General features: G+C 36.4%; 1 protein-coding gene across 1 annotated transcript; it reads left to right on the top strand.

Moving 5' to 3' along the window:
• Positions 1–515: 515 nt before the first annotated feature.
• On the top strand, positions 516–26,117 carry LOC133420471 (immunoglobulin superfamily member 1-like). The gene is made up of 28 exons (XM_061710165.1): positions 516–625; positions 963–998; positions 1,195–1,314; positions 2,069–2,338; positions 2,432–2,707; positions 3,735–4,013; positions 4,144–4,443; positions 4,616–4,879; positions 5,344–5,589; positions 5,672–5,782; positions 6,003–6,018; positions 6,105–6,196; positions 6,397–6,447; positions 6,627–6,680; positions 18,739–18,993; positions 19,606–19,875; positions 19,969–20,244; positions 21,362–21,637; positions 21,774–22,055; positions 22,189–22,488; positions 22,670–22,930; positions 23,332–23,577; positions 23,660–23,770; positions 23,861–23,876; positions 23,964–24,043; positions 24,180–24,251; positions 25,282–25,341; positions 25,442–26,117. Exons 1-28 carry the CDS (start codon positions 586–588, stop codon positions 25,654–25,656), a joined length of 4,875 nt encoding a protein of 1,624 aa, XP_061566149.1. The 5' UTR covers positions 516–585; the 3' UTR covers positions 25,657–26,117.
• The last annotated feature ends 1,232 nt before the right edge of the window (positions 26,118–27,349 follow it).

The raw sequence follows: 27,349 nt of genomic DNA, 5'->3' as shown, positions 1-27,349 counted from the left end.
GGGTCATTATTAAGTTTTATGTAAAGCGCTTTGTGTTGCATTTTTTATTTGTGTGAAAAGCGCTATACAAATAAAGTTTGATTTGATTTGATCAACAAATATTCACTGTTAATGTCAAACATGAAGATTCTGTAAACACAAATATTTGTTTTTATTTTTCAGTCCACTGATGATCACATGAATTTAAAGTTTGACATTTATTCATTATTTGAAGTAATTCCTAAACTGCTGCGTTTGCACAAGAAATTTTATTTGTCAGAGTTTATCCAAAACAGTTGAATTTTTCTCACCAACAGAGCAAAAGGAAACATTCACATGTCAGAGAGTTTAACAATATCTAGTCTACGTTTCCAACCGAGAACGAGTTCACATGTCAAAGTGAGCTGAGGTCAAAGTGTGTTTAGTTGTGTTAGTTGTGTCTTAAAGGAAGGAAGCAAAGACAGAAATAGAAGTTAGAATAAATGTTACGTTCAGTATTTGTAGGACACATGATGCAGCATTGGTTTTCTAACAGTTTTTTCTTGTTCTTTGTTTCTGTTTAACTGGTTTCTCTTTCCACCAAGAATTAGTGGTGACTGAGATCTGATGAAGAAGATGGGACACACTTTGTTCTCTGAGTTATTCTGTGAGTATGTCATGATGATGTTTTCTGCTTAGATCATACAAACAGAGGAAACACGTAAACAGAGAGCACTGTAAGACTCATTTGTAGACGTGTTGAGAGCTGGAAAAAGGAAACTATTGGTTTTAATCAACATGCAGTAGTTGCTTTCTAGACAGTTTTTGGTAGAAACTTCATTCAGATTCTAGACGACTGTTTATGGTTTTATATTAGCTATTCACCAGCAGTTGTACATCTTACTTTCTTATGTTGTACATCAAACAGTAGCAGCTGCAATCTTATATTGATTTTGAGAGTTATATAAGTGTATTCATCTCTGTAATTCCCACCTTCACTGCAGTGCTGTGTTCTCTCCTCTACACCGGACGAGCTCAAGGTGATGCTCTTTTAAACTTTTTTCTTTATTGTTAGATTAATCTCAACCTGCCTCATCACTGTTAGACACATCCTTTGTCACTTTGTTTGGTTTTATATCTACCAAATGGTTTCAGTGCACGTACCTGAACACAGAGAGATGATCAAAGTTTATAAAAGTGTTGTACGTTACAGATTATATGTTTGTGTTGTTCTAGATGCTGTTCTGACTATTGAACCCAGTTGGTCAACTTATTTTGCTGGAGAGTCTGTTACCTTCATATGTGACATGAGGGAAGGAAGAAACAATGACTGGGAATATAAAATCCTCATGGATGGTTGGGATTCTTGGTTCGACACACCCCAACGCTACGAATTATACCTCTCACACACTGGTAAATATCAGTGTCGTGGTCAACGTAGATCCTCAGATGTAACAAAGTACAGTAATATTGTCTCTTTAACTGTATCAGGTAAGTCCTCAGTTTCATCAGCATGAATAATTTTATTATGGTTATTATCATGTTTGAGTCCTGCTCATATATTCATATTACTTTTGGTTTTATTAATTACAGATTCAAATGTATTTTCATATCTGTAAGTTATTTATTTTGGAAAAACCTGAAACATCAAACGTTGAGCAGGATCTCAGAATTTTTTTTAAATGAGTCAAATAAAGAAGTGAACTAAATAAATGATTGATCTTTGTAACAATAGCAAAATTAAATCACGATTCTAAAATGGTGTATTGAGGTTATAAAGTAATTAATACAAATATAACTTCATAGGTTGTTTTCTGGTTTTAATTAACATATTTTTGTTGTTAATAACAATATAAACTTTATGCTTTGAAGTGTTCAGTCCTCACAAATGTTTCTCAGTTGTCAAACGCAGCTCAAGTTTCAACTCAAATGTTTCACTTCATGAAGGAATAAAACTCAAATTTTCAATTAACATATTTCTTTTCACATTTTAAACATATGCGTTGTTGTCATATTGTGGTTGTAATGAAGACAAAAGAAAGATTAAAATAACTTACCTCATATTTTACTTTAATGCTTATAATTATCATGTTTATGTTTTTAATAATAGCAAATCAACCCAAACCCAGACTGGTTCAAGTCTCAAAAACCACACCAGTAGGAGGAAGTGTGAGTCTGAACTGCTCTGTGGAGAACTCTGCTGGATGGAAATACGACTGGTTCAGACAAACCTCAAACACAAATGAAGTTCAAGTCACAACAAATAATGTAAATGGAGTTATCAGAGTCTCCCAAGGAGGCATCTACAGGTGCAGAGGATACAGAGGAAAACAAATCTTCTTAACTGAAGCAAGTGATAAAGTCACCTGTGAGATAACCTGTAAGTTCTTTTAGTTTGTTTAAATATGAATACTTTCAAAAATAGTCAAAATATAACTTTTCTTGATTGTGTTTTTATATCTGGTGGAAACAGTTACAAACAAGGTTGTTGTGATGCGACAACCCAACTGGCCTCAGATATTCAGAGGTGAGACGATCACTCTGACATGTGAGGTTCAGGGAGGTGAAACCACTGAGTGGGAGTATAAATGGAGAAGATCTGGTTCAGATACACCATGGAAATATGAGAAAACGTGGACTTTCACTGCTTCTGAGTCCAGCAGTGGAGACTACACATGTAAGAGCAGACTCAGACACGACCCGTATTCTTCAACAGAGACGAGTGAAGCCTTCACATTGTTGCTATCAGGTAAGTCATGTTTGTGAATGTTTGGTCCAACGTATAAATTGTATAAAGATGTTATTTTTTATATCCCTGACGGTTGACACTAAAGGAGGCAGAAACTGTAACACATTTTTAATCATTTTGATGTTTCAAGTGTTTAGAAAACAAACTTAAATCAAACTTTTAGGCTCAACAAGAAGTGATTTTTTTCCGAATGACAGGTAACTTTGAAAGACGTCAGTTCTCACCAGCAAAGATGTTCAATCAAGACAATAAGGGTGTTTAATGTATCCAACAAATTACTGATTTTAACTTAATACTTTGTTGTATAAAAAAATATATATAAAGTTTAAAAATAAAGATCTTGTCACAGTATTTGAAAGGATTTTCCAAATTCTTAAAAATACATTTTTTTAAACAAATAATAATTCATTTTGTTCATTTTATTATCTGTGTGCTGCCATATTTTTGTTTTATGAAATCCTGGTGATTTGTCAACTTTGTCCTCCAGTCTCCTGCACTTCCCATCTTCCTATCGAGTTATGTATTCACGAACGACATGTTTAAGTCTTAGATGGATAATTCAATCCTTCTTTTTCCCTCAATGGTAATAATTACATTGACTTATACAGCAATCGTACATGTAATGTTTTTTTTTTTTTCAAAAGTTGATCGAGTTAGCAGGTTATTAACAAAATGTTTATTTTATTTTTTTTTTTTCTCACCTGAAATGAGCTGGGATAGGCTCCAGCAGACCCCCGTGACCCTGAAAAGGATAAAGCGGGTATAGATAATGGATGGATGGATGGATTTATTTTATTTTGGATGAAGAAGAAAATCTCCCTTGTTAACCGTGAATTTATATCTCTGTTCATAGCAGCTGGTTTTAGGGGGCGGAGTCAGACACTCCATTCAACTCAACATGATTCTTATCAGGATATCTTATTTGTAATTGGTGTTAGAGCTTTCAGTTGTCATCTTCTAATGTACAGCAGGTGTCTTTCATTACAATTAAACAGACAAATCATCTTTATTCTCATCTCCATGACAGATGAACCAAAGGCTCAACTGAGAGCAGCTGTGACTCTGCACCCCAACTGGCCTCAGATATACAGAGGAGAGAAGATCACACTCCGATGTGAAATCCACGGAGGAAACACTGAGTGGGAGTATGAATGGACAACCAGCAGCTCAAACAAACCACCTAATCTAAATGAATTCACTATTGATCCAGTTTCTTCATCAAACAATGGAACCTACAAGTGTAAAGGCAGAATGAAAAATAAACCAACAAATTGGAGTGATTCCTTCAGTTTGACAATTTTAGAAAGTGAGTGACATGTTATTCCACCAGTTGTGGTATAATGAGTATAGCTTTTCACAGAGACAGAATAATGGTATCTTTGACGGATAGACGTTTCATATAAACTATCTTCAATAACAGCAAATGTCTCCAACAGCATCCAAACCTGTCCTCTCTGTGTCTCCATCATGGCTGAGTCCTGGAGTCTCAGTGACTCTGAGCTGTGAGGTCAAACATCCGTCTGCAGGATGGAGCTTCTACTGGTATAAAGCTCTTCCTCAACTACCAAATCTGTCCTGCATCTATGAGCTGCTACCTGGTAGCACCAGTGGGACTGCACAGGACTCCTACATCATTGATGGACAGACACACACAGCAGGATATGCATGTAGAGCTGGACGAGGAGACCCAGTGATCTACACTCCTTACAGTCAGACTAAGATGGTCTGGTCTGCAGGTCAGTTTCTAGACTGGTTTATTGTTTTCCCTCTCTGTCAACACTGATGTTTTCTGCTGCTGTTTGAACTACAGACTGTATTTTATTGGTTCTGGATGTTTAAGGTCCTGTAATGTTACAGATGTATAAATGATACATGAGGTCTGATCCTTCATGATGGTTTGTTTTTCAGATCCTCATCCTTCAGCGTCTCTCACAGTAAGTCCTGACAGAGTTCAACACTTCAGTTCTGACTCTGTCTCACTGACCTGTGAGGGAAACTCTACTGAGTGGAGAGTGAGAAGGTCGACTCTTAACAACTACACGTCTACTTGTTCCTACTGGGGGACAATGATCAGATCAACATGTATCATTAATAGACTGCAGCACAGAAATACAGTGTTCTGGTGTGAGTCTGGATCAGCATTCAGCAACGCAGTCAACATCACTGGACAGAGTGAGTCTCATCACAGTTTTTCATCATTGAGACTTTATGACAAATTTATCATCAGTATCAAATGTTTAAGGTTGCTTGGAGGTTCACTGATCAGTTTAAGGTGATTGATTAAAAAAACAAGAAAATGTTTTGCAAATACAAATGTACATTTAGTAGATCATTTGCTAAACCTTCCATAGAATTTCAAATCTTCAATCTTCAAGTCCTGTTTTAGTTTGAAATCTGTAGAAATGTTAATGTCTCAAAAAGCAGAATAATTATTGTTCCTCATTTGTGGTTTAGAAAAACGCTAAATATGTAACTGAATGTGCATTCAATTATATAAAAGATCATTTATTTATTTATTTTTATTTATTTATTCTTTATTTCATTCATTGATAAAATAAAACAATAAACAATTTAAATAATTTAAAGCATGACCTGAAACAAATCCTAATCAGAAGTTGAATGTTCATGTTTTCCAGCTAATGATGGTATCATCCTGGTGAACCCCGTCCATCCTGTGACTGAAGGAGCTTCTGTTAGTCTGAGCTGCAGAATGAGAGAACAAAATCTACTTTCCAGTGTGTTTTTCTACCACAATGACAAACTTATCCCGAATGATGGCAGAGGGGAGCTGAATATCTCTGCAGTGTCACAGTCACACGAAGGTTTCTACAAGTGTGAACATTCAGGAAACGTTTCACCACAGAGTTGGATGGCAGTAAAATGTGAGTAAACGTTCAGTTGTTCTTGGTTTGCAGGTACAGAGGGATTATAAAAAACCTTTTATTTTTTCTTCTTTTTTTACAGCGGTGTCTAGAACAGAGAGTTCTTCATTTCTTTTTCTGGTTTGGTTGCTGGTTCCTGTAATTTTACTGAGTTTTCTTCTGCTGCTGTTGTGTCTCTACAAGAAGTCAAAAGGTGAGAACTTTTATTCTTTTAAATAACTTGATTTCACTTATAATTAAAAAAGCATGCGTTTATAGCTTTTTCTTTAATGTGCCTCCAGGTTAGGGTTAATTTTAGTTTTCAAATGCTGTCAGTCATAATTTATACGGATATATACTGATTTTATTATACAAACCTTTACTCTGGAAAAACACACAACTTAACTATCTGAAACATTTATCTCATTTTCTAGATTCATGCTGTATCAGGTTGGTACATCTCTCTTTCATTTTAACCATAAATCATCAGTTCTTCTCTTTTCTGTGTTTATTTAACTGTGTTTATTGTGTTTTAGGTGGATCCAGTCAGACAGCAGCAGTCAGAACTCCACCACAAATCAACCAGTCAACCAGCCTGAAACTGTTGAATACGACTCTCTTCTCCACGGTCTGAAAATAAACTGTTTTGTTTTTTTTTTGTTTTTTTCATTTGTGTTTTGTTTTGTGGTCATCAGAGAAAAAATATTATTCACAACCAAAAATATCCAGAGTTTATTCATGTAAAATTTTCACAAGGAACTTTTTAAATCAATTAAACTTGAACTACAATTAAAGAGACTTCAATAAATAAACATGTTTCTATTGCAGGTTCTGTTGATGTCTATGAGACCATCAGACCCTCCGGAGATACTGGAACTGGTACAGAACATCTTCCAAACATTTACTAAATTATACTTCATCTAACGTCAGGCTGTGTCCAAAATAACTTTTATACTGTAATTGACCAAATATTTCAGATGAACAATTAGCTTAAAAACCATGAGCATGAATACATGAAACTAAGATTGTTTTCACAAAAATATATTTTATCTTCACAGGGAATCATCACAAACAAGAGGGTGTTTACATCAATATGAAGACAAGAACTGCAGGTAGAGTCACCTGCACCAGTCAGAAGTTTATCTATCTATCTATCTATCTATCTATCTATCTATCTATCTATCTATCTATCTATCTATCTATCTATCTATCTATCTATCTATCTATCTATCTATCTATCTATCTATCTATCTATCTATCTATCTATCTATCTATCTATCAAAATACATAGAACAATCTCTTTTAACGTTCAAGTTTTAAACAAGTGCAGTTTCACTACTGCAGACACGCATCACAGCTTTGTTTCAGTTCGGACAGATTTTGATTGTTATTTAAAAAAAAAAAAAAAAACGTTCTACTACTACTAATACTAGTGTCTTTTAGCAGACGCCTTTATCCAAAGTGACTCACATCTGAGAGAACAATATTCTAAAAATATTGATCTAAACTGTTTAAATGTGTGTTGGTATCATTGTCCTGCAGGTAGTTGTGGGTCATCAGTTCAGTTCGTCAGCTGCATTAATGAATGTCCACATTCTACCACTAGATGGCAGCAGAGTGGAAGATGTCAAATCACGCACTTCTAAGACCCTGAACAATCTGTCTGCTTTATTTACACATTGATGACTCATTGATGCTGTGTAGAAAATGATTTGCTTTCAATTGTCGCAAATATCATTATGTTTCATTGGTTTGCTCAATATAACATTCAGAGTCTCCCCTGTCTTTACTGAATCACGTAATCCACAGATTTTAACTGGATTTACAGATTTACACTGATGCACAATATGAGTCACACAATGAGATAAAAAGTTAATCAGCCCAGGTGTAAGTGTGGTAGCAAAAACTGAATTTCATTTAGTGCAATGTGCAGTTACAAAAAAGAAGAAAAACAACATGAAAACACTGCATATCGCTCGATTCTCTTTTTTTCTTACAGTTTTTCTCAATTGGTTTGGTACATTTCTCACATCAGAATTGAAATTCTCAAAAGTTCTTGTTCAGTTTTCACATCATCATGCCATTTGTGCAGATGAAAAAGGCAGTTTCTCATTGCATTGAACAAATTGCAAATGCTTTTGTCCATCCATGCAAATGATTGTGTACAATTCTCAGTTTTTTCGTACATTAACAATTGCTTTTGTCATGCTAATCAAAATGCTTTGTTATAGGAATCTATCAAATAGTCTCTTTCCCCAAAACATTTAGGCTATAGTTCATCATATAAGTCTTCACATGCAAAATGATTTACCAAGCCATCATAACATGTCAAGCATATATACATTTCCATAAGACATTTGTCTGTAAATATGATCTAAATTGGTAAATTCCTCCCAGGTGAATCTAGACTTTCTCTAATGAAAAGAGTTGATCAACCAATGATCGACAGTTTTCTGAATGAGCTCAAGGGAGCATCTCATGAACAATCTACTGGGGAGTATATAGGTAACCAGAGCACAATAGAAAGTTACAATGTCTGACAATGGAAGGACAACAGCCAAGAAGAAGGAGAGGAAGAGGGGTGATGCTGCGTGGTGGAGGAGTAGGAAGAGGAAGAGGCAGAAGAGTCGGACACATGCGTGTTCCTGATGAAATCAGAGCAACACTTGTAGACCATGTTTTGAATCATGTCCTCGTTTGTAAGTCGCTTTGGGTTTACAGTAAAAGGTGTCTGCCAAATGCAATGTAATGTAAAGATGTACACTACACTACTGTAAGTGTGGCATTTGCACATATGCTATGGCTGTAGAAAAGAAGATGCAATATGTCATATACGTTTGATCTAACTTCTTTTGCAAATGCATGTAATGCAGTAATTCCAAAAATAACATTTTGTCTTCTGTATTTAGCGCATGATGGAACTGGAAGCTAGTGATCCACCCTGTCACTTCATTTACATGGACGAGGCTGGCTTCAATCTGACAAAGCGCAGAAGACGGGGTCGAAACCTTATTGGACATCGAGCCACCATTGATGTGCCAGGCCAAAGGGGTGGCAACATAACTATGTGTGCCGCAATATCAGATAACGGTGTGCTGACACACATTCCACTGATGGGTCCATACAACTCTGAACGTCTAATAGCATTCCTAGACACTTTGTACAGGGATCATATCCTAGGTGGCCCAGCCGAGAATATGGCCCAGCCCAAATATGCCATAATATGGGACAATGTAAGCTTCCACAAGTCAAACCTAGTAAGGCAGTGGTACGCAAACCATAACAGAATGGTGAGGGAGTTCTTACCACCATACTCCCCATTCCTCAACCCCATTGAGGAATTTTTCTCAGCCCGGAGGTGGAAGGTGTATGACCGAGAGCCACACACACAAGTTACCCTTCTTGCTGCAATGGATGCAGCATGCCAAGACATTACTGCAGATTCCTGCAGAGCATGGATTAGGCATGCAAGAAGATACTATCCACGCTGCCTTGCACGGGAGGACATCAGGTGTGACGTGGATGAGAATTTGTGGCCTAACAGACAGGAACGGGAAGAAGCTGAAGATCAGGATTGAGATTAGAATTTGGGGAGTTGTTCATATGTTTTTGTTTACCTACTGTATGACCTATGTTTATATTTTTGACCTATGTTTACACTTACGTATTGTATTTCACCTTTGTTATGTGCAGTGCTGTCTTTTTTTTTTCTTTACGGACTGCAATGTCAATGTTTGCCAATGAAGAAGTCATTCTGTAAATGTGAATCTTGTCTTTTCCAATCAATCTTACACGTATACATTATATGAGGTCAAATGTACAACACTTGTCATCACAACCTAAACCACATTTTACATCAACATGTCCCTTCAAAGTGCCTTCAATTGCCAACATGACTAATGAATTTGACTGTCTTATCTGTACACAATGACACAATGATTAAACATTCTGATGGCACTGACAAGTATATTGACACAAAAACTTGCTTTTGAGGGATGGACTAAGGATTTTGAGCAAGAGACTGGCTTTTGCAGGTGATCCACAGTGTTTTGCTATTTGTTCAAACTGTTTTGAGAAATGCACTTGATCTTCTGCAAATTGCAAGAATGATTGGAAAAATGTACCAAAGTGATTGAGAAAAACTGTAATACAGTCACCTGAATATTATTACTTTATTTCTGCTGTACAAATGAATCCTAACAGCTGCTTTCCATTTTAAACCCCACTCCAGACTGATGATATCAACCAACCAGAATAAAGAAAAAGAAAAAAATACAGAAAAAAAGTATGTAAAGTTTATATTCACCTGAAGGTCAAAATATGTTTATTTCACTTTTCAGTTTTAGTTACATCTGAATGTGTTTTTTTGTGTCAAAATGCAGAAACAGACAAATGTTTGAAATATGTTATCTTTTGTGTTCTGATATATTAGTTTTGAAGTCAGCATCTTTTGTTCTGGACATCAACAATTACATTTATATCTTGTATTTTTTTATTTATGATGTTATAACATTAGAACTGTATGAACTTTGTTTTTACTTGTGGAGGAATTATGAAAGTCTTTTTTTATTTTTCATGTTTATTCTCTTCTTAAGTGTTTTATGCATTCTTTAACTTTATTTTAGCAGTCAGTTTTTGTATTTTTATGTTTTTAAAGGTTGTGTATTTTTTGTACTCTCAAATATAAAACACTGTTATGAGCAATGTAGCAGATCATAGTCTTACTGTCAGGGTTTGACACTTCCCCCCAGTTTGAGTTTCAGTTCTGTCCCTCCTGTTTCCCATTTGCCCTGATTGTGTCTGCACCTGTGTCTCGTCGTGTCTCGTTATCCCCTGTGTATATCTGGTCTTGTCATTCCTTTGTTCCCTGTCGGTCCGTACTGTTTGTTCCCTCCATGTGCTCCTGGTTTTCGATCCCTGTGTACGTGATTTAATTTTGATCCTGCCAAGCAGCGCTTTTGTTTTTACCCTTTATAGAATAAACCCTTGTGTTTTTTTGAGAACTCCTGCCTCCAGCCCTCTCTCTCTCCTGCGTTTGGGTCCTCAACACCACACCTTGTGACACTTACAGTGTCAAGAAGACAATGTTTTTATTTCTTTAATCATCTACAAATGTATCAATAGTAATTAATAAAATATTTACTACACAACATATATTGTCTTAATACAGATTCAAGTGTGAGATTAGTGTTTCATGCTTCTTTTAGATGTTACAGATGCTGAACAGACTTCTACAAATGATTCACTGGTTCATCTTCTCTCATATCTCCTCCAATATCTCCTCCAACAAACCTCGTTTCTCCTCCAGGAACATTTTAGGAATTGAAACATCCTCCAAAACATTTGATACCTGGATCACAGGCAGGAGGACGGAGGAGAGGAGACGAGGAGACACAAATGACACAGATGGGACGAGTCTATAGAAAACTTCTTATGAACACCGTCCTAACATTCCTGCAGAATGTTGATAACAAAGAAAGAAAAACAAAAAAGATGTGATTAATGTTCCTGCAGGAAGAAAGAAAAGAATCTGTTGGCTTCAGGTTTAATAAAAAAACTTCAAGACTTTGGTCATTTAAACTGTTTTATGTTTCAATTAAGTCCTTAAATAACAATGATACTGTCAGATCGCTGTCACAGTTTAAATAGTTTATTATAATTACTACATGCAACAACAACCCAGTCGGGTTTCAGCATAAACTTCATAGAAAAGTTGTTATAATTGATCTCATCATTGAGCTCATGATCAAAAGTTAGAAAAACTAACTTAATAATTTTTTTAGTTTGAATCACATCAGACTTAAATTACATGCAACATGTTTATCTAAAGTAAAATTATATTAAACTGAATTTCTCACGTGTGTTCACGTGCAGCATGAAGAAAACTGGCTGCTCTGTTATAATTGTAGCTAAACTCTCCAGGTGAACTACTGACTGATTCATATTGGGTTCTGATCAATTTCCCTATTGATCAACATTTTATTCAAATGTTTCAACCAGATGTGACGATATGATGTTATGAAGATATTATAATAATTTCAATTCTTCCAAGGTGCTTAACTTTTAAATGAAAAGATTCCAAAACTCGTCCATCACATGATTTTGAATTTGGATTGTGTTTATTATCCTAAAGATAGATTATTATTTTATTTATTCATACTTAAATAATAAATTAGTATTAACCTCACTTAAAGTAAACAGACATTTCTTTCACTGACGTGACCATGAAACTTCAAACACACAGACGCCATTTTTTTATGTTTCTGAAGTTTTTTTTCAACAACTTTATAGCCATGTGACCTCGACATTTCAAAGTTATGCTGAATCGTGGGACTGAAATAGAAAACACACATTCCTATTCTAAAACACACATTCATTCTTACACTGAACTTATAAGTACTGACATTGATTTCTGGAGTTCTGGATGAGACTTGTCCTGGTAAATAGAAACAAAGGTAAGACAGCAGCAGAAACGCTCTGCAGGCAGGAGATCTGCAGTAAAACTGATACAAAATGTAAATAATTGATTTCACAAAGTTATTCTCTCAGTTCTTGGTTGATTGTCCTTTCATTTAATAATACAGCATGTAGGACAGGTTTTTCACATAAATATTTCAGAGCTGTGCTTTCTGGCAGCTATATGAATATGTCCAGATTAGTTATTTTGTTGGTGCCGTGTCCCAGTGTAAAGATGCATTTAATGAAGTCTGTTTTGTTCTCTGAGGACCCCAACTCTCCATCCTGTGTGCCCCCGATTTTTCAGACTGAAGATAAACCCATAATTTTGTCTTCATTGTCTCAAGTTACTGGATTCACTTTACTGCAAACCACTGCAAATGGTCCACAGACGTCAACATCTCCCTGACGTTGCACTTGGAAACACATGTGTGAGGATGCTGTTCATTGATCACAGTTCAGCATTCAACACTACTGTTCCCAGAAAAGCTTTTCAGAAAGCTCAAGATCCTGAAGCTAACATCTCAAGTCTGTAATTGGATCCTGGACTCCTTGATTGACTGAACACATCTACTATCACAAATTAACCTATCACACATGGTTTTAGACTGTGGCAGGAAGCAGGACAGAAAACCCACACAAGCACAGAGAGAATTTGTGAGCTTATGAATGATTTGATTTGAAATTGTAGTTGTTTTTTTTATTCATTGTTGTACTTTATTGTTTGTTCTACCAAACAAGTACAGGTGTTTCTTGGAAATGAGACCCCACGTCTCAATGTATCTAAAAAAATAAAATAAGTGAAGCAGTTGTGTTTTCACTAAATACTGGTTGGTTGTTTTGTTTTTCAGTAGATGTGGACCACGCTGAGTGTTCCTCCTAGTTCTGTATCAATTATTATAATTCACCTCCAGACCAGGCTCTTGTAACTGTGTTTTCTTCTATTTGAGATTAAAAACCACAGAAGCATGAAAACATGTCAGGCTGCTTCTCCGTGTGACCACTACAGGGCGACTTTACCTGATAATAAAAGTGAGATATATCATGTAAATGACAAAATCTGACAATAAAATTATGTGTTTACAAATGGTAGAATAGTTATACAATGTTGAAACAAAAATGATGGTTCAGTGTTTACTTTGTTGAAAAAAAAATAAAGGAAGCCTTCAAGTTTCTTTCTTTACATTTGCATTTCTTTGCATTTGACCAGCTTTTATAGCGACTGCAACATTAACCCTTCAGGTCAGTTTAGTGCATTAAAATCTTCAAATATGAACTAAAGCAGCCTCTGAACAGACCCACTGACTGCTGTAACTCTACCTGCATCAGTGTAAACAGCGCCCTCCTCTGGTTAATGATGAAAAGTTCAACTGGAGTAAAGAAGCCAAAAACTGATCAAGGGGGAGGAACACAGAAAATTAACAGAAACTAACACAGTCAAGCTCATTTGACATCACAGACGGTGGTTTTGTCTGCTTCGTCAGTCCCTACGCTTGCTCCACTGAACTCCACGACAAAAGAAAAGTAGCCATTTATCTAGACATGACAGCATGAACTAAATGTGTGCACTTCACTCAGAATACAGTGTGATGTCACAATATACAACAAATGCTAAACTCAAAACAAATCTATCGCCTGTAACTTAAACCACAAACAAACCTAACAAATGTAGATGGATATTACCTAACCACCTTTGTGATGGATACGGCCGTCACAACTTCCTTCCTTAACTAACTATCAGAAATAAAGCTGCTTTGACCACAGCACTCTTTGACATGTCTGCACCTTTTCTTCTGGGGTTGCACACTTCATTTTTAAATATGTACTTTTAAAGTATATATATATTTATATGATAAAATGAAAACTTTGAAACCAAGTTTAAACAGCAGCACAGCAGGCCAGTGATCAGCACTGTGGCCTCACAGTGAAGAGGTTCCTGGTTCAAACCCCAGCAGGGACTTTCTGGCGGGAGTTCATGTTCAGACTGTGTCTGCAGGAGGTTACCCTGGTTTCCTCTCTGTGAGGACCATTTCCATTTTCCTCAAAGACGATGCTTGGCTTTTAGTGTCAAACGTACTGTACACAACTACACAACACAATCAAGCCTGATTTCAAACAGGTGAGGTTGTACTGAAAATAATTATACCAAACGAGGCAACGTCGACCGTTTAAAGGTGAAATATAAAGTTAAATTCAAAATTAGTCAAATACGGTCAAATGTACCCCAGACTCCTGAGGGTTCATCTAGTTATGTGTGTAGTGTTTTTGTGCTCTATGAGCTACTGACACCATCTACCTATCCATCAATCTGTCTTTCATGATGGAGACTTGAGACAGCAGAGCAGCTGAGCAGTGAGATCATACAGGCAGTAAAAAAGAGAGGTGAAGAAGGACAGTCAGTTTACCAGTCTGCAGCTCTTGTCACACAGCTGAAGAACAAGCTGACAGCATGACTAGTCAGGTTTATCAGTTATACAAAGAACTGGCAGCAATCATGAAATCAGATGATGCTTTTGTAATTATTGATTGATTTTAAAAACCTGACAACATCTTTTAGTTAGTGGATGAAGTCTAAACTGTATATTAATGGAGACGAATCCCTCAATGTTTCAAGATGCTGACGTAGCCTCTGATGAGACCAGCTGACCCGTGTACCGATGCATGATTAAACTAAAGTAAAAAATAAATGTTTATTCAAATAAATGTTTGATTCTCTGTGAAGAAAACATTTTTGAAGAGAATTTTCTGCTGCAACAGGAACAAAGGTAGAAATATATCTTCTCACACTAACTTCACCACACTGTTTCTGTTTTTTCTTCTTTCCTCATTTCCTGTGAATGAACTCATGACCACAATGAAAAAACAAAATTTTATCATAATCTGTAGGAAAGTATTACTTCCACACTGAAATAAAGAAATGCTTTACATCGCTGAAGATCAGTGTTTTGATCTGAACTTTAGTTTTCTCATGTTTGATAAACTGTAAATAAAATACACCCACATTCATGCTGAAGCTGTTTGTTTTGGTGCAGTAAATACAGTAACCACGGCAACAACATTCATCTCAGAGGTGAGAAAAGTAGAGGTCTAAAACTCATCAAAACCCTGTCCTGAAACCTGACCACACACACACACACACACACACACACACACACACACACACACACACACACACACACACACACACACACACACGCATGCACACGCACACGCACACGCACACGCACACACACACACACACACACACACACACGAACACAAGCAACTTGACCCTGAAATGATCAGATCTTTTTAAACAGGGACACAGAAATTAAAAGATACTGAAAAACTTGTAAAAACATTTGTTCTCAAATATTTTAGTCACGTCCACAAATTGTTGTTTGGAAGGGACTCGAGCAATAAAATACACTCATTACCCTGCAATTATTAGTGCATTGTGTATCTTAGATGACAAATATTAAACAAAACAAGACTATTTATTCTGTGGAAGGTTTCTAGAGGTGTCCTATTGGATGATATTTTTAATCATGTTACAACATCAAAACATCCCATTCCCATGGTGGAAATAAAAAATCATGATAGACAGATATAGGCAGTACTCGAGCAGTGAATAAAATGTTGAATAGTTGACTTTTTCATTTCAAATGTGACGATATAGTTTTAACTCCAAAGTTAGTTGTGTAGTGGAGAAGGTCTGCGCTGCACAAACACCCACCTAACACCAATCTCACTTCCAGCTTGAGGCGATGCAGAAGTAAATACAAGTTGCAGTTCCTCGCCTCGCCTCCGGGGACTCGATCCAGAAACAGGTCAATCTCCTTTTGCTCTAAAATTAAAAAGTCAACTTCACAGCAGAAATAAACATATCCATGATCTGCTTCAAAAGATGTTTTTGGTGTTTGTTGTTTGATTTCACTTCCATGAAAACAATGAGAGGGAGGATCTTCTTTGTACCATTTTAAATGAAGTTATACAATAAGATACATGTATTTGTAATATCAAATCTTTTGATTCGCAGTCGGTTCAACCATTAGCTAGATCAGGGATATCCTGGTCCTCGAGGGCCACTGTCCTGCATGTTTCAGATGTTTCCTGCTTCATCACAACCATGATACAAATGATCATGCAGACCTTGGTGACATGATGACCATTAATTAGAGTCAGGTATACTAATGCATTACAACATCTAAAACATTTGTTCTCAACCCTGGTCATCCAGTACCCCTGAGTAAAGTATCAGATAGTAGAGAAGTGTCAGAAGTGCTTCCTCCATCTCTCATTTCATCAATCTATTTCTGTTTAGCTCGTCCTCCTTCACTTCCTGTGGTTGAAGTCATGGTTACAAGAAAAAAGAAGAGTTTCCCCAGAACTTACAGAGAAGTACATCGTTCCTGCATCGAGCTGATGAGATACTTTACATTATTGAAGCTCAGTTTTGTGATATAAACTTGATGAAGAGCAGATTTTCTGTTGGTGGAGGTGGTGGATTAACAACACTCACTATGCTGCTTTGATATCAGTGAGTACAATACAGTGACGAAGACGATGAACCGTCTTTATTGTTACTTCAGTTATTCTATTAAGATGTGTTTTTTTGTTTATTGCACATATTTGACTTTAACAATGATATCCAGCAGCCTTAATAAATGTATTTCTTTAATTGAAATTCTTTGTAAAACCTCCATCTACTACAAACTTTGTCTCAGGAAATTTTACAGAGAAAGTAAACAAGTTAAATTCAAATAAAATTAAATCTTTAATTGAAATTAAAGCACAGTATAAACAAATTCAGTCTTATATTTTTGTTATATTAAAATATAATCAAGTTTTATACAGTCCAGTTCAGAATTGTATTCAACTGAGATGAATATAATACCAATTTTTTATAAAAATGTCTGACAAAAGGACAGAGGAAGTCCTTTTAAAGAGGAAGAGACCTCCAGAACCAGATCAGGGAGGATCCATCTGCCTCCACTAGTTGAGGTAGAAGAAGTATTGAACTGTAATACAGCATGTGTCAGTATGATGGTCACATTTGTACCAGGAAGTCTGCTGCTTTGCTAATCAATTTTAGATATAAAGTCATGGATGGCAGATAACTTTCTAAAGGAACATTGACAAAATGTTCCCAACCAGGACAAAACAGAAGTTTTAATTATTGGTCCTGAAGCCAAGAGAGAAACTTTTACCAAAACACTGTGTAAAGATCCTGGGTGTTATTTTTGACTCTGAGCTTAATTTTATTCCTCATATCAAAAACACAACAATAGTTTTTTATCACCTTGAGAACATTGCCATTTTTCTCTCGGGCAAACACAGAGGTGCTGATGCATGCTTTTATTTCCAGTCGTATTGATTATTATAATGCCCTGCTTTCTGGTCTTCCCAAAAAGAGCATTTCTAGTCTCCAATTACTACAAACCTCAGCTGCTCATGTGCTGATGAAGAGCAGAAGGCGGGCTCACATTACACCAGTTTTAGAATCGCTGCATTGGTTCCCCGTGCACTTCAGGACAGATTTTTAAGGTTCTCTTATTAGTTTTTAAATCCCTTAACGGTCTCGGGCCTTCTTATCTGTCTGATCTGCTTTTACCCTGTAAACCCTGGCGGACCCTGAGATCCTCCGGCACCGGCCTTTTAATCATTCCCAAAGTTAGAACCATAACCCACGGTGAGGCATCATTTCATCACTACGGCCCACGTCTGTGGAATAACCTGCCGGAGAACCTCAGAGACTGTTGATGCTTTTAAAAGCAGGCTCAAGTTTTATTGTTTTATGTTTTATGTAAAGTGCTTTGCGTTGCATTTTTTATTTGAAACTAATTAAACTTATTTTAAACTGCTGCGTCTCAAAACTGTTGCGTCGTCTTTGCAAAAGAAATTTAATTTGTCAGAATTTAACCAAAACAGTTGAATTTTTCTCACCAACCGAGCAAAAGGAAATATTCACATGTCAGAGAATCTAACAATATCTAGTCTACGTTTCCAACAGAGAACGTGTCCACATGTCAAAGTGAGCTGTGGTCAAAGTGTGTTTAGTTGTGTTAGTTGTGTCTTAAAGGAAGGAAGCAAAGACAGAAATAGAAGTTAGAATAAATGTCACGTTCAGTATTTACAGGACACATGAGGCAGCATTGGTTTCTAACAGTTTTTCTTGTTCTTTGTTTCTGTTTAACTGTTTTCTCTTTCCACCAAGAATTAGTGGTGACTGAGATCTGATGAAGACGATGGGACACACTTTGTTCTCTGAGTTATTCTGTGAGTATGTCATGATGACGTTTTCTGCTTAAACCTAGACAGTTTTTGATAGAAACATCATTCAGATTCTAGACGACTGTTGATGGTTTTATATTAGCTATTCACCAGCAGTTGTACATCTTACTTTCTTATGTTGTACATCAAACAGTACCAGCTGCAATCTTATATTGATTTTGAGAGATATATAAGTGTATTCATCTCTGTAATTCCCACCTTCACTGCAGTGCTGTGTTCTCTCCTCTACACCGGACGAGCTCAAGGTGATGCTCTTTTAAACTTTTTTCTTTATTGTTAGATTAATCTCAACCTGCTGCATAACTGTCAGACACATCCTTTGTCACTTTGTTTGGTTTTATATCTACCAAATGGTTTCAGTGCACGTACCTGAACACAGAGAGATGATCAAAGTTTATAAAAGTGTTGTACGTTACAGATTATATGTTTGTGTTGTTCTAGATGCTGTTCTGACTATTGAACCCAGTTGGTTGACTTATTTTGCTGGAGAGTCTGTTACTTTCATATGTGACATGAGGGAAGGAAGAAACAATGACTGGGAATATAAAATCATCATGGATGGTTGGGATTCTTGGTTCGACACACCCCAACGCTACGAATTATACCTCTCACACACTGGTAAATATCAGTGTCGTGGTCGACGTAGATCCTCAGATGTAACAAAGGACAGTAATATTGTCTCTTTAACTGTATCAGGTAAGTCCTCAGTTTCATCAGCATGAATAAGTTTATTATGGTTATTATCATGTTTGAGTCCTGCTCATATATTCATATTACTTTTGGTTTTATTAATTACAGATTTAATGTATTTTCATATCTGTAAGTTATTTATTTTGGAAAAACCTGAAACATCAAACGTTGAGCACGATCTCAGAATTTTTTTTAAATGAGTCAAATAAAGAAGTGAACTAAATAAATGATTGATCTTTGTAACAATAGCAAAATTAAATCACGATTCTAAAATGGTGTATTGAGGTTATAAAGTAATTAATACAAATATAACTTCATAGGTTGTTTTCTGGTTTTAATTAACATATTTTTGTTGTTAATAACAATATAAACTTTATGCTTTGAAGTGTTCAGTCCTCACAAATGTTTCTCAGTTGTCAAACGCAGCTCAAGTTTCAACTCAAATGTTTCACTTCATGAAGGAATAAAACTCAAATTTTTAATTAACATATTTCTTTTCACATTTTAAACATATGCGTCATATTGTGGTTGTAATGAAGACAAAAGAAAGATTAAAATAACTTACCTCATATTTTACTTTAATGCTTATAATTATCATGTTTATGTTTTTAATAATAGCAAATCAACCCAAACCCAGACTGGTTCAAGTCTCAAAAACCACACCAGTAGGAGGAAGTGTGAGTCTGAGCTGCTCTGTGGAGAACTCTGCTGGATGGAAATACGACTGGTTCAGACAAACCTCAAACACAAATGAAGTTCAAGTCAGAACAAATAATGTAAATGGAGTTATCAGCGTCTCACAAGGAGGCATCTACAGGTGCAGAGGATACAGAGGAAAACAAATCTTCTTAAGTGAAGCAAGTGATAAAGTCACCTGTGAGATAACCTGTAAGTTCTTTTAGTTTGTTTAAATATGAATACTTTCAAAAATAGTCAAAATATAACTTTTCTTGATTGTGTTTTTATATCTGGTGGAAACAGTTACAAACAAGGTTGTTGTGATGCAACAACCCAACTGGCCTCAGATATTCAGAGGTGAGACGATCACTCTGACATGTGAGGTTCAGGGAGGTGAAACCACTGAGTGGGAGTATGGATGGAGAAGATCTGGTTCAGATACACAATGGAAATATGAGAAAACGTGGACTTTCACTGCTTCTGAGTCCAGCATTGGAGACTACACATGTAAGAGCAGACTCAGACACGACCCGTATTCTTCAACAGAGACGAGTGAAGCCTTCACATTGTTGATATCATGTAAGTCATGTTTGTGAATGTTTGGTCCAACGTATAAATTGTGTAAATAAGTTATTTTTAATATCCCTGACGGTTGACAACAAATGTGGCAGAAACTGTAACATATTTTTATACAGTTTGATCTTTCATTTGTTTAGAAAATAAAGTTAAATCAAACTTTTAGACTCAACAAGAACTGAATTATTTTCCGAATGACAGGTAATTTTGAAAGACGTCAGTTCTCACCAGCAAAGGTGTTCAATCAACATAATAATTATTATATTATATACTATGTATCAAAAATAAATATAAAGTTTAAAAATAAAGATCTTGTGACAGTATTTGAAAGGATTTTTCCAAGTTCTGAAAAATACATTTTTTTAAACCAATAATAATTCATTTTGTTCATTTTATTATCTGTGTGTCGCCATATTTTTGTTTTATGAAATCCTGGTGATTTGTCAACTTTGTGCTCCAGTCTCCTGCACTTCCCATCTTCTTATCGAGTTATGTATTCACGAATGACATGTTTAAGTCTTAGATGGATAATTCAATCCTTCTTTCTCCCTCAACTGTAATTATTACATTGGCTCATAAAGTAATCGTACATGTAATTTATTTATTTTTTTTTTAAAAGTTGATCGAGTTAGCGGGTTATTAACAACATTAACCGTGACTTTATGTCTCTGTTCATAGCAGCTGGTTTTAGGGGGCGGAGTCAGACACTCCATTCAACTCAACATGATTCTTACCAGGATATCTTATTTGTAATTGGTGTTAGAGCTTTCTGTTGTCATCTTCTAACGTACAGAATGTGTCTTTCATTACAATGAAACAGATAAATCATTTTTAGTTAAATGTATAAATTGTGCATACAATGTTTTTCTATGCGTGTAGGATGGAATACTACACAATCAATGCATTTTATATCTTTAATCATATAAAGAGTTCCACCTTATAACATTTGACACCAAATGTACCAGTAAAGGGAACTTATTTTTACTCATCTTGCAGAGATGAAATGTTGATCTATTTTTTTTTAAACCAGAGTCAAATTCTGATGTACAGCAATTAACTTTAGCTTGCTTTAGATAGCAATGAAACAAGTAAATCGTTTATATTCTCATCTCCATGACAGATGAACCAAAGACCCAACTGAGAGCCGACACCAGACTCATCCCAGTTGGAGGCAGAGTGACTCTGAGCTGCTCAGTGAACCCGTCATCATCTGGTTGGAGATACTACTGGTACAGAGACGAGGAATCCTCTGAACCGCTGACCTCACCAGATGCTGTTTTCCAGCCAGATGGACAAATCAGTGTCTCACAGGGAGGAATCTACTGGTGCAGAGGAGGAAGAGGAGAACCAGTTTACTACACAAACTTCAGTGATCCAGTCAACATTTATGGAGCTGGTGAGTTTAAAGACGTTTATTTGAAATAGTTTAAGCTAAAAAATAATGATTATATTTATGAATTTTTCGTTAAAATGAATACTTCAAGTAATGTTGATTGTCTGTTCTTGTTTGATGGTTTCTTGAACGTTTACAGCTCCAAACAGAGCAGCTGTGACTCTGCACCCCAACTGGCCTCAGATATACAGAGGAGAGAAGATCACACTCCGATGTGAAATCCACGGAGGAGACACTGAGTGGGAGTATGAATGGACGACCAGCAGCTCAAAGAAACCACCAAATCTAAATGAATTCACTATTCCAGTTTATTCATCAACACTACAAACTACAAGTGTAAACTACAAGTGTAAAGGCAGAATGAAAAGTAAACATCTTTCAACAGGTTGGAGTGATTCCTTCAGTTTGACAATTTTAGAAAGTGAGTCTCATCTTTTTTCACATAGTTGTTGTATACTGAGTACAGATTTTCACAGAGACATAATTATGTTATCTTTGAAGGATACACACGTTTCATATAAACTATCTTCAATAACAGCAAATGTCTCCAACAGCATCCAAACCTGTCCTCTCTGTGTCTCCATCATGGCTGAGTCCTGGAGTCTCAGTGACTCTGAGCTGTGAGGTCAAACATCCGTCTGCAGGATGGAGCTTCTACTGGTATAAAGCTCTTCCTCAACTACCAAATCTGTCCTACATCTATGAGCTGCTACCTGGTAGCACCAGCGGGACTGCACAGGACTCCTACATCATTGATGGACAGACACACACAGCAGGATATGCATGTAGAGCTGGACGAGGAGACCCAGTGATCTACACTCATTACAGTCAGACTAAGATGGTCTGGTCTGCAGGTCAGTTTATACACTTGTTTATTGTTTTCCCTCTCTGTCAACACTGATGTTTTCTGCTGCTGTCTGAAAGACTACAAACTGTATTTTATTGGTTCTGGATGTTTAAGGTCCTGCAATGTTACAGATGTATAAACGATACATCACCATGAGGTCTGATCCGTCATGATGGTTTGTTTTTCAGATCCTCATCCTTCAGCGTCTCTCACAGTAAGTCCTGACAGAGTTCAACACTTCAGCTCTGACTCTGTCTCACTGACCTGTGAGGGAAACTCTACTGAGTGGAGAGTGAGGTTGACTCTTGACAACTACACGACTACCTGTTCCATCTGGGGGACAATGACCGGATCAACATGTGTTGTTCGTCCACTGCTGCACAGAAATACAGTGTTCTGGTGTGAGTCTGGATCAGCATTCAGCAACGCAGTCAACATCACTGGACAGAGTGAGTCTCATCACAGTTTTTCATCATTTAGACATTATGACAAATGTATCGGTATCAAATGTTTAAGGCTATTTGGAGGTTCACTGATAGCAACGTACAACATTTTCTATCAGTTTAAGGTGATTGATTAAAAAACAAGAACATTTTTTGCAAATACAAATGTACATTTAGTAGATCATTTGCTAAACCTTCCATAGAATTTCAAATCTTCAATCTTCAAGTCCTGTTTTAATTTGAAATCTGTAGAAATGTCTCAAAAAGCAGAATAATTATTTTTCCTCATTTGTGGTTTAGAAAAACTGCTAAATATGTAACTGAATGTGCATTCAATTATATAAAAGATCATTTAAAGCATGATGTGAAACAAATCCCAATCAGAAGTTGAATGTTCTGTTTTCCAGGTATTCTTGGTATCATCCTGGTGAACCCCGTCCATCCTGTGACTGAAGGAGCTTCTGTTAGTCTGAGCTGCAGAATGAGAGAACAAAATCTACTTTCCAGTGTGTTTTTCTATCACAATGACAAACTTATCCAGAATGATGGCAGAGGGGAGCTGAATATCTCTGCAGTGTCACAGTCACACGAAGGTTTCTACAAGTGTGAACATTCAGGAAACGTTTCACCACAGAGTTGGATGGCAGTAAAATGTGAGTAAACGTTCAGTTGTTCTGTGGTTGCAGGTACAGAGGGATTATAAAAAACCTTTTATTTTTTCTTCTTTTTCTACAGCGGTGTCCAGAACAGAGAGGTCTTCATTTCTTTTTCTGGTTTGGTTGCTGGTTCCTGTAATTTTACTGAGTTGTCTTCTGCTGCTGTTGTGTCTCTACAAGAAGTCAAAAGGTGAGAACTTTTATTCTTTTAAATAACTTGATTTCACTTATTATTAAAAAAAAGCATGCCTTTATAGCTTTTTCTTTAATGTGCCTCCAGGTAGGAGCTTCATCAGGTCGGTACAAAGCTTCCTCTCTCTTAGTTTACAGAATTGCATCCTGTGTGTTTAAGGAACTTATTTTATCAAATGTTTTGGATCCACCAGGTCTCAGCGCACAAATCAGAGTTCTGCTACAGACGTGAATGAAGGTCAACACGATCAATACGCTTTTCCTCTCGAAGGTTTTCTAACACTTTCTTCTAGATAATTTTATTTCTGTTTAGCTCATTTGAAAGTTTATGAAATGCATATACTTGCTATTTGCTGGTAAAAAGTGTTTATAATAATTCAACCTTGGTTTGATTTATTTTTTTGAAGGTGATGTTTGTCACTATGAGTCAATCAAAGGTCCTGAAGTTGGTGAAATTGGTTCAGTTTATTCAACAACAGGTAAAGTGGATGGACCATTTAGCTTTATTTATATGTTTTCAGGTCAGAGTTTGATCCAAGTCGTTATTATCAAGTATTTTAACAAACTGTTAAAATGACACCAGTCAAAGGTCAGATCTTCGTGCAGTGACCGCAGACAAACGGTCCACATCAGTCGCCCCGAAACTGTGAAGACAAAACTCTCAATATTACCCGTTTTGTCAGCCTGGCTACAGTGCTGAACAGAAAACGTGGGTTACTTTTATTATCCTCTATCAACGATGAATAATAAGCTGTTTTAGCTTTGCTAATGGCTCTTTTATATACAGTACTATTAGACTATCTTTCTATTCACAATAGGAGTCTACAGACTTACAAGAGTACCACTTCCTTTCCATTTTACGCACTTTTTGTTTCAACATGCGGATATCTGAATGATACCAGGGAGTTAAGCTCCTATAGTTGGAGACCCTTCTCAAAGGAGCAACTGCAGCTAAAGCTGAGTGCAGCAAATCTGCAGTGTTACTAACAAGGAAATCAACATCTGCAGAGGTAGAACCCAGGTCACTGGCCTCGACTACTTCACTATTTTCCACTGTCATAAGATGAACAATGGCCTCCCTAAATTTAGCAATAGCTTCATCAGACAAAGATCTGCTAAAATAATACATCCTATTTTGCACTTGAACGTTGACAATGTTAAATTCAAACGTTATTAAATAGTGGTGGGATAAGAGGGAGTTTACAGGCGACACTAACAGATTATCGGGTTTGACACCGTGGATGAGGACAAGATTCAGGGTATGATTAAAACAGTGCGTCGGTTTGTTTACTTTTTGTGAGATGCCCAATGATTCTAGAAGAGAATTAAAAGCTAATTTAAGATTATCGCTGTCAACATCCATATGAATGTTACTCACCCACTATGATGACTATCTGTACTGATCAATAAACCAGATAGGAAGTCCTGGCTCATCTGAGAGAATAATGATCCAGATATAAATGAATGACTGTCTCTGAAGTCTAACAATAAAATCTAACTGGATTACAGATGAATCCAGAGACATCACATATTCTTCAATTGAGCTTAAAAACATCAAGACTAAGAAGAGTGAGTATTTTTGTAGACGCCAAGAACCCTGAACTAATGTTATAAAGTAGTTATGATGCTTTTATCTAAACAAAGTACTTTCATCTGATCCTTCTAACAGAGAAGAAAAAGGAATCAGAGGAAAAATCGGTTTACTCTGATTTGAAGTTCAAACCATCCACAGGTAAGATCCATAAGAACAACGAAACTAAAAGATTTGTAGCTGTTCTTTTGTGCAAGCTGACACTTTCGCAACTTCATGTAGGTGTAAACTCTGAATATTTGTGTTTGGATTTTAAATGGACTCTCAATATGTCACCCATGGACATATATTAGTTTCTAAGATTTATAGAAAAGTATAAAAAGAAACCAAAGCCAACATGTGTTTTGTTTCAGACAAGATTCAACTATATGCTCGGGTCCACAAGAAAGACAAAGGTCAGTAAAGTCTGCAGCTACAACTGTTGAAACAAGTTCCCACCTTTGATTGTGACATTACTCTGAAATGTTTTCAATCATGTCTTCTTCTACAGGGAAACCAGTTCCTGCAGCTGATGAGATGGTTTATTCTGAAGTAAAACCAGAATAAATACTTGAAGTTGGTTTAAATGGATGTAAATCCCATGACTGATCCTACCTTGCTGAATTCTCCTGAATGTTTTTATTTTCTTGCATCAAAACAGATATTATGGATAACAAAATAAAACTGTAATGCACTGTACTGTCTGAGCTTTAATACAGGAGGAATAAAAAGGCTTTAACATTAGAATGTTTTCCATATTCAGCTTTTGAAAAATAGATTGCATTGCATTTTAAATTAATCTTTTAGTCACATTATGTTTGTATATATTTAGTTTGTATATGTCATAAACTTTGAATCATTAAAGTCATTAAACTGAAATGAATTGTTTTAATCATGTTTGATTTGACACAAAATATCCAAACTTTCATGCATTTGAGCTCTTTTCTTTTGTAGGACAATGCATCATTTCCCAACCCTGGTCCTCCAGGGACACTGTCCTGCATGTCTCAAATATCTCCCTGTATGAGTACTCCCGATTCTAATTTATGGTCTTCATCAGCTACTGTAATCAAGTCTTTTAATGACAGTCCTTTGTGTCAGGGTGTGTAAACGCAGGGGAACATGTAAAACACCCAGGACACGGCCCTCAGCACCAGGGTTGACGCAGCATTAGGAACTAAATCAATTGTCTTAAAAAAAAACCTGAGGCGTGTGACATTTGGACACAATGTCTAAATATTAAAAAAAAAAAAAAGACAGTCTTTTAGCATCTTTGACTGTTATATGATACCAGGGGCCTGTACTACGAAGCGGGATTTGGGGTTAGCGAGGTAACTTCAGGTTTAACCCTGGGTTTTCAGGACTACGACGGTGGTTCACTTCTTAGCGGGGCACATCGCCATGGTAACTTATGCTGAACCGCTAACCTGCTCCGGAGCAGGTTATGTTCGAGATACAGATCGCCGGGTGTAAAAGCACCGCCCACTGACCAATCAGCTCTCTTGGAAAATGACATGCCCTTTCGAAGCGGATCGTGAGAGGATCCCTCCGAAGAGAACGCGTATTCAGGGACCACCAAAACCCCTTTGCTTTCCCTGAAGAGTACCTGTATGAACGATCCAAAAAAAAAGGAAAAAAAGAAAAAAGAGGTGGAGGAGAAAATAAAAAATAAATCAATCAATGAATAAATAAAACAAATCATCACCCAAAATCCGATGTACAGTCAATCCAAAACTAATACCAATTAAATAAATAAATCAAGAAGAAATGAAAAAGAAGATGCATTTGTAAGGGGATAGCAAAAAAGGGATTTTCAATTTCGTCCCTCGAACATTCTGAGAAGTCACTTTAAAATACTAAACACCCCCCTCCTGAAAAAATAAAAAATTAAATAAAATAAATAAAAAAACCCAATTCTTTGGTACAGCATCAGCACAAGTTATCGGTCAACAACAATAGTTATAGAACCAATATATACAGACTGTCTCAGAAAATTAGAATATTGTG

This window comes from Cololabis saira, chromosome 20 (genome assembly GCF_033807715.1).
Source record: "Cololabis saira isolate AMF1-May2022 chromosome 20, fColSai1.1, whole genome shotgun sequence".
NCBI classification, from domain to species: Eukaryota; Metazoa; Chordata; class Actinopteri; order Beloniformes; family Belonidae; genus Cololabis; species Cololabis saira.
The sequence above is the reverse complement of the archived record's forward strand: the minus strand, read 5'-3'. Positions and strand labels throughout refer to the sequence as shown.

Excerpts from the sequence above, each read along its gene's own strand:
- LOC133420471 (XM_061710165.1), top strand. The coding sequence starts at position 586 with ATGAAGAAGATGGGACACACTTTGTTCTCTGAGTTATTCT. Across the intron at positions 4,444-4,615 it reads TAAGATGGTCTGGTCTGCAG|ATCCTCATCCTTCAGCGTCT; the intron begins GTCAGTTTCTAG and ends TTTGTTTTTCAG. Across the intron at positions 4,880-5,343 it reads AGTCAACATCACTGGACAGA|CTAATGATGGTATCATCCTG; the intron begins GTGAGTCTCATC and ends CATGTTTTCCAG.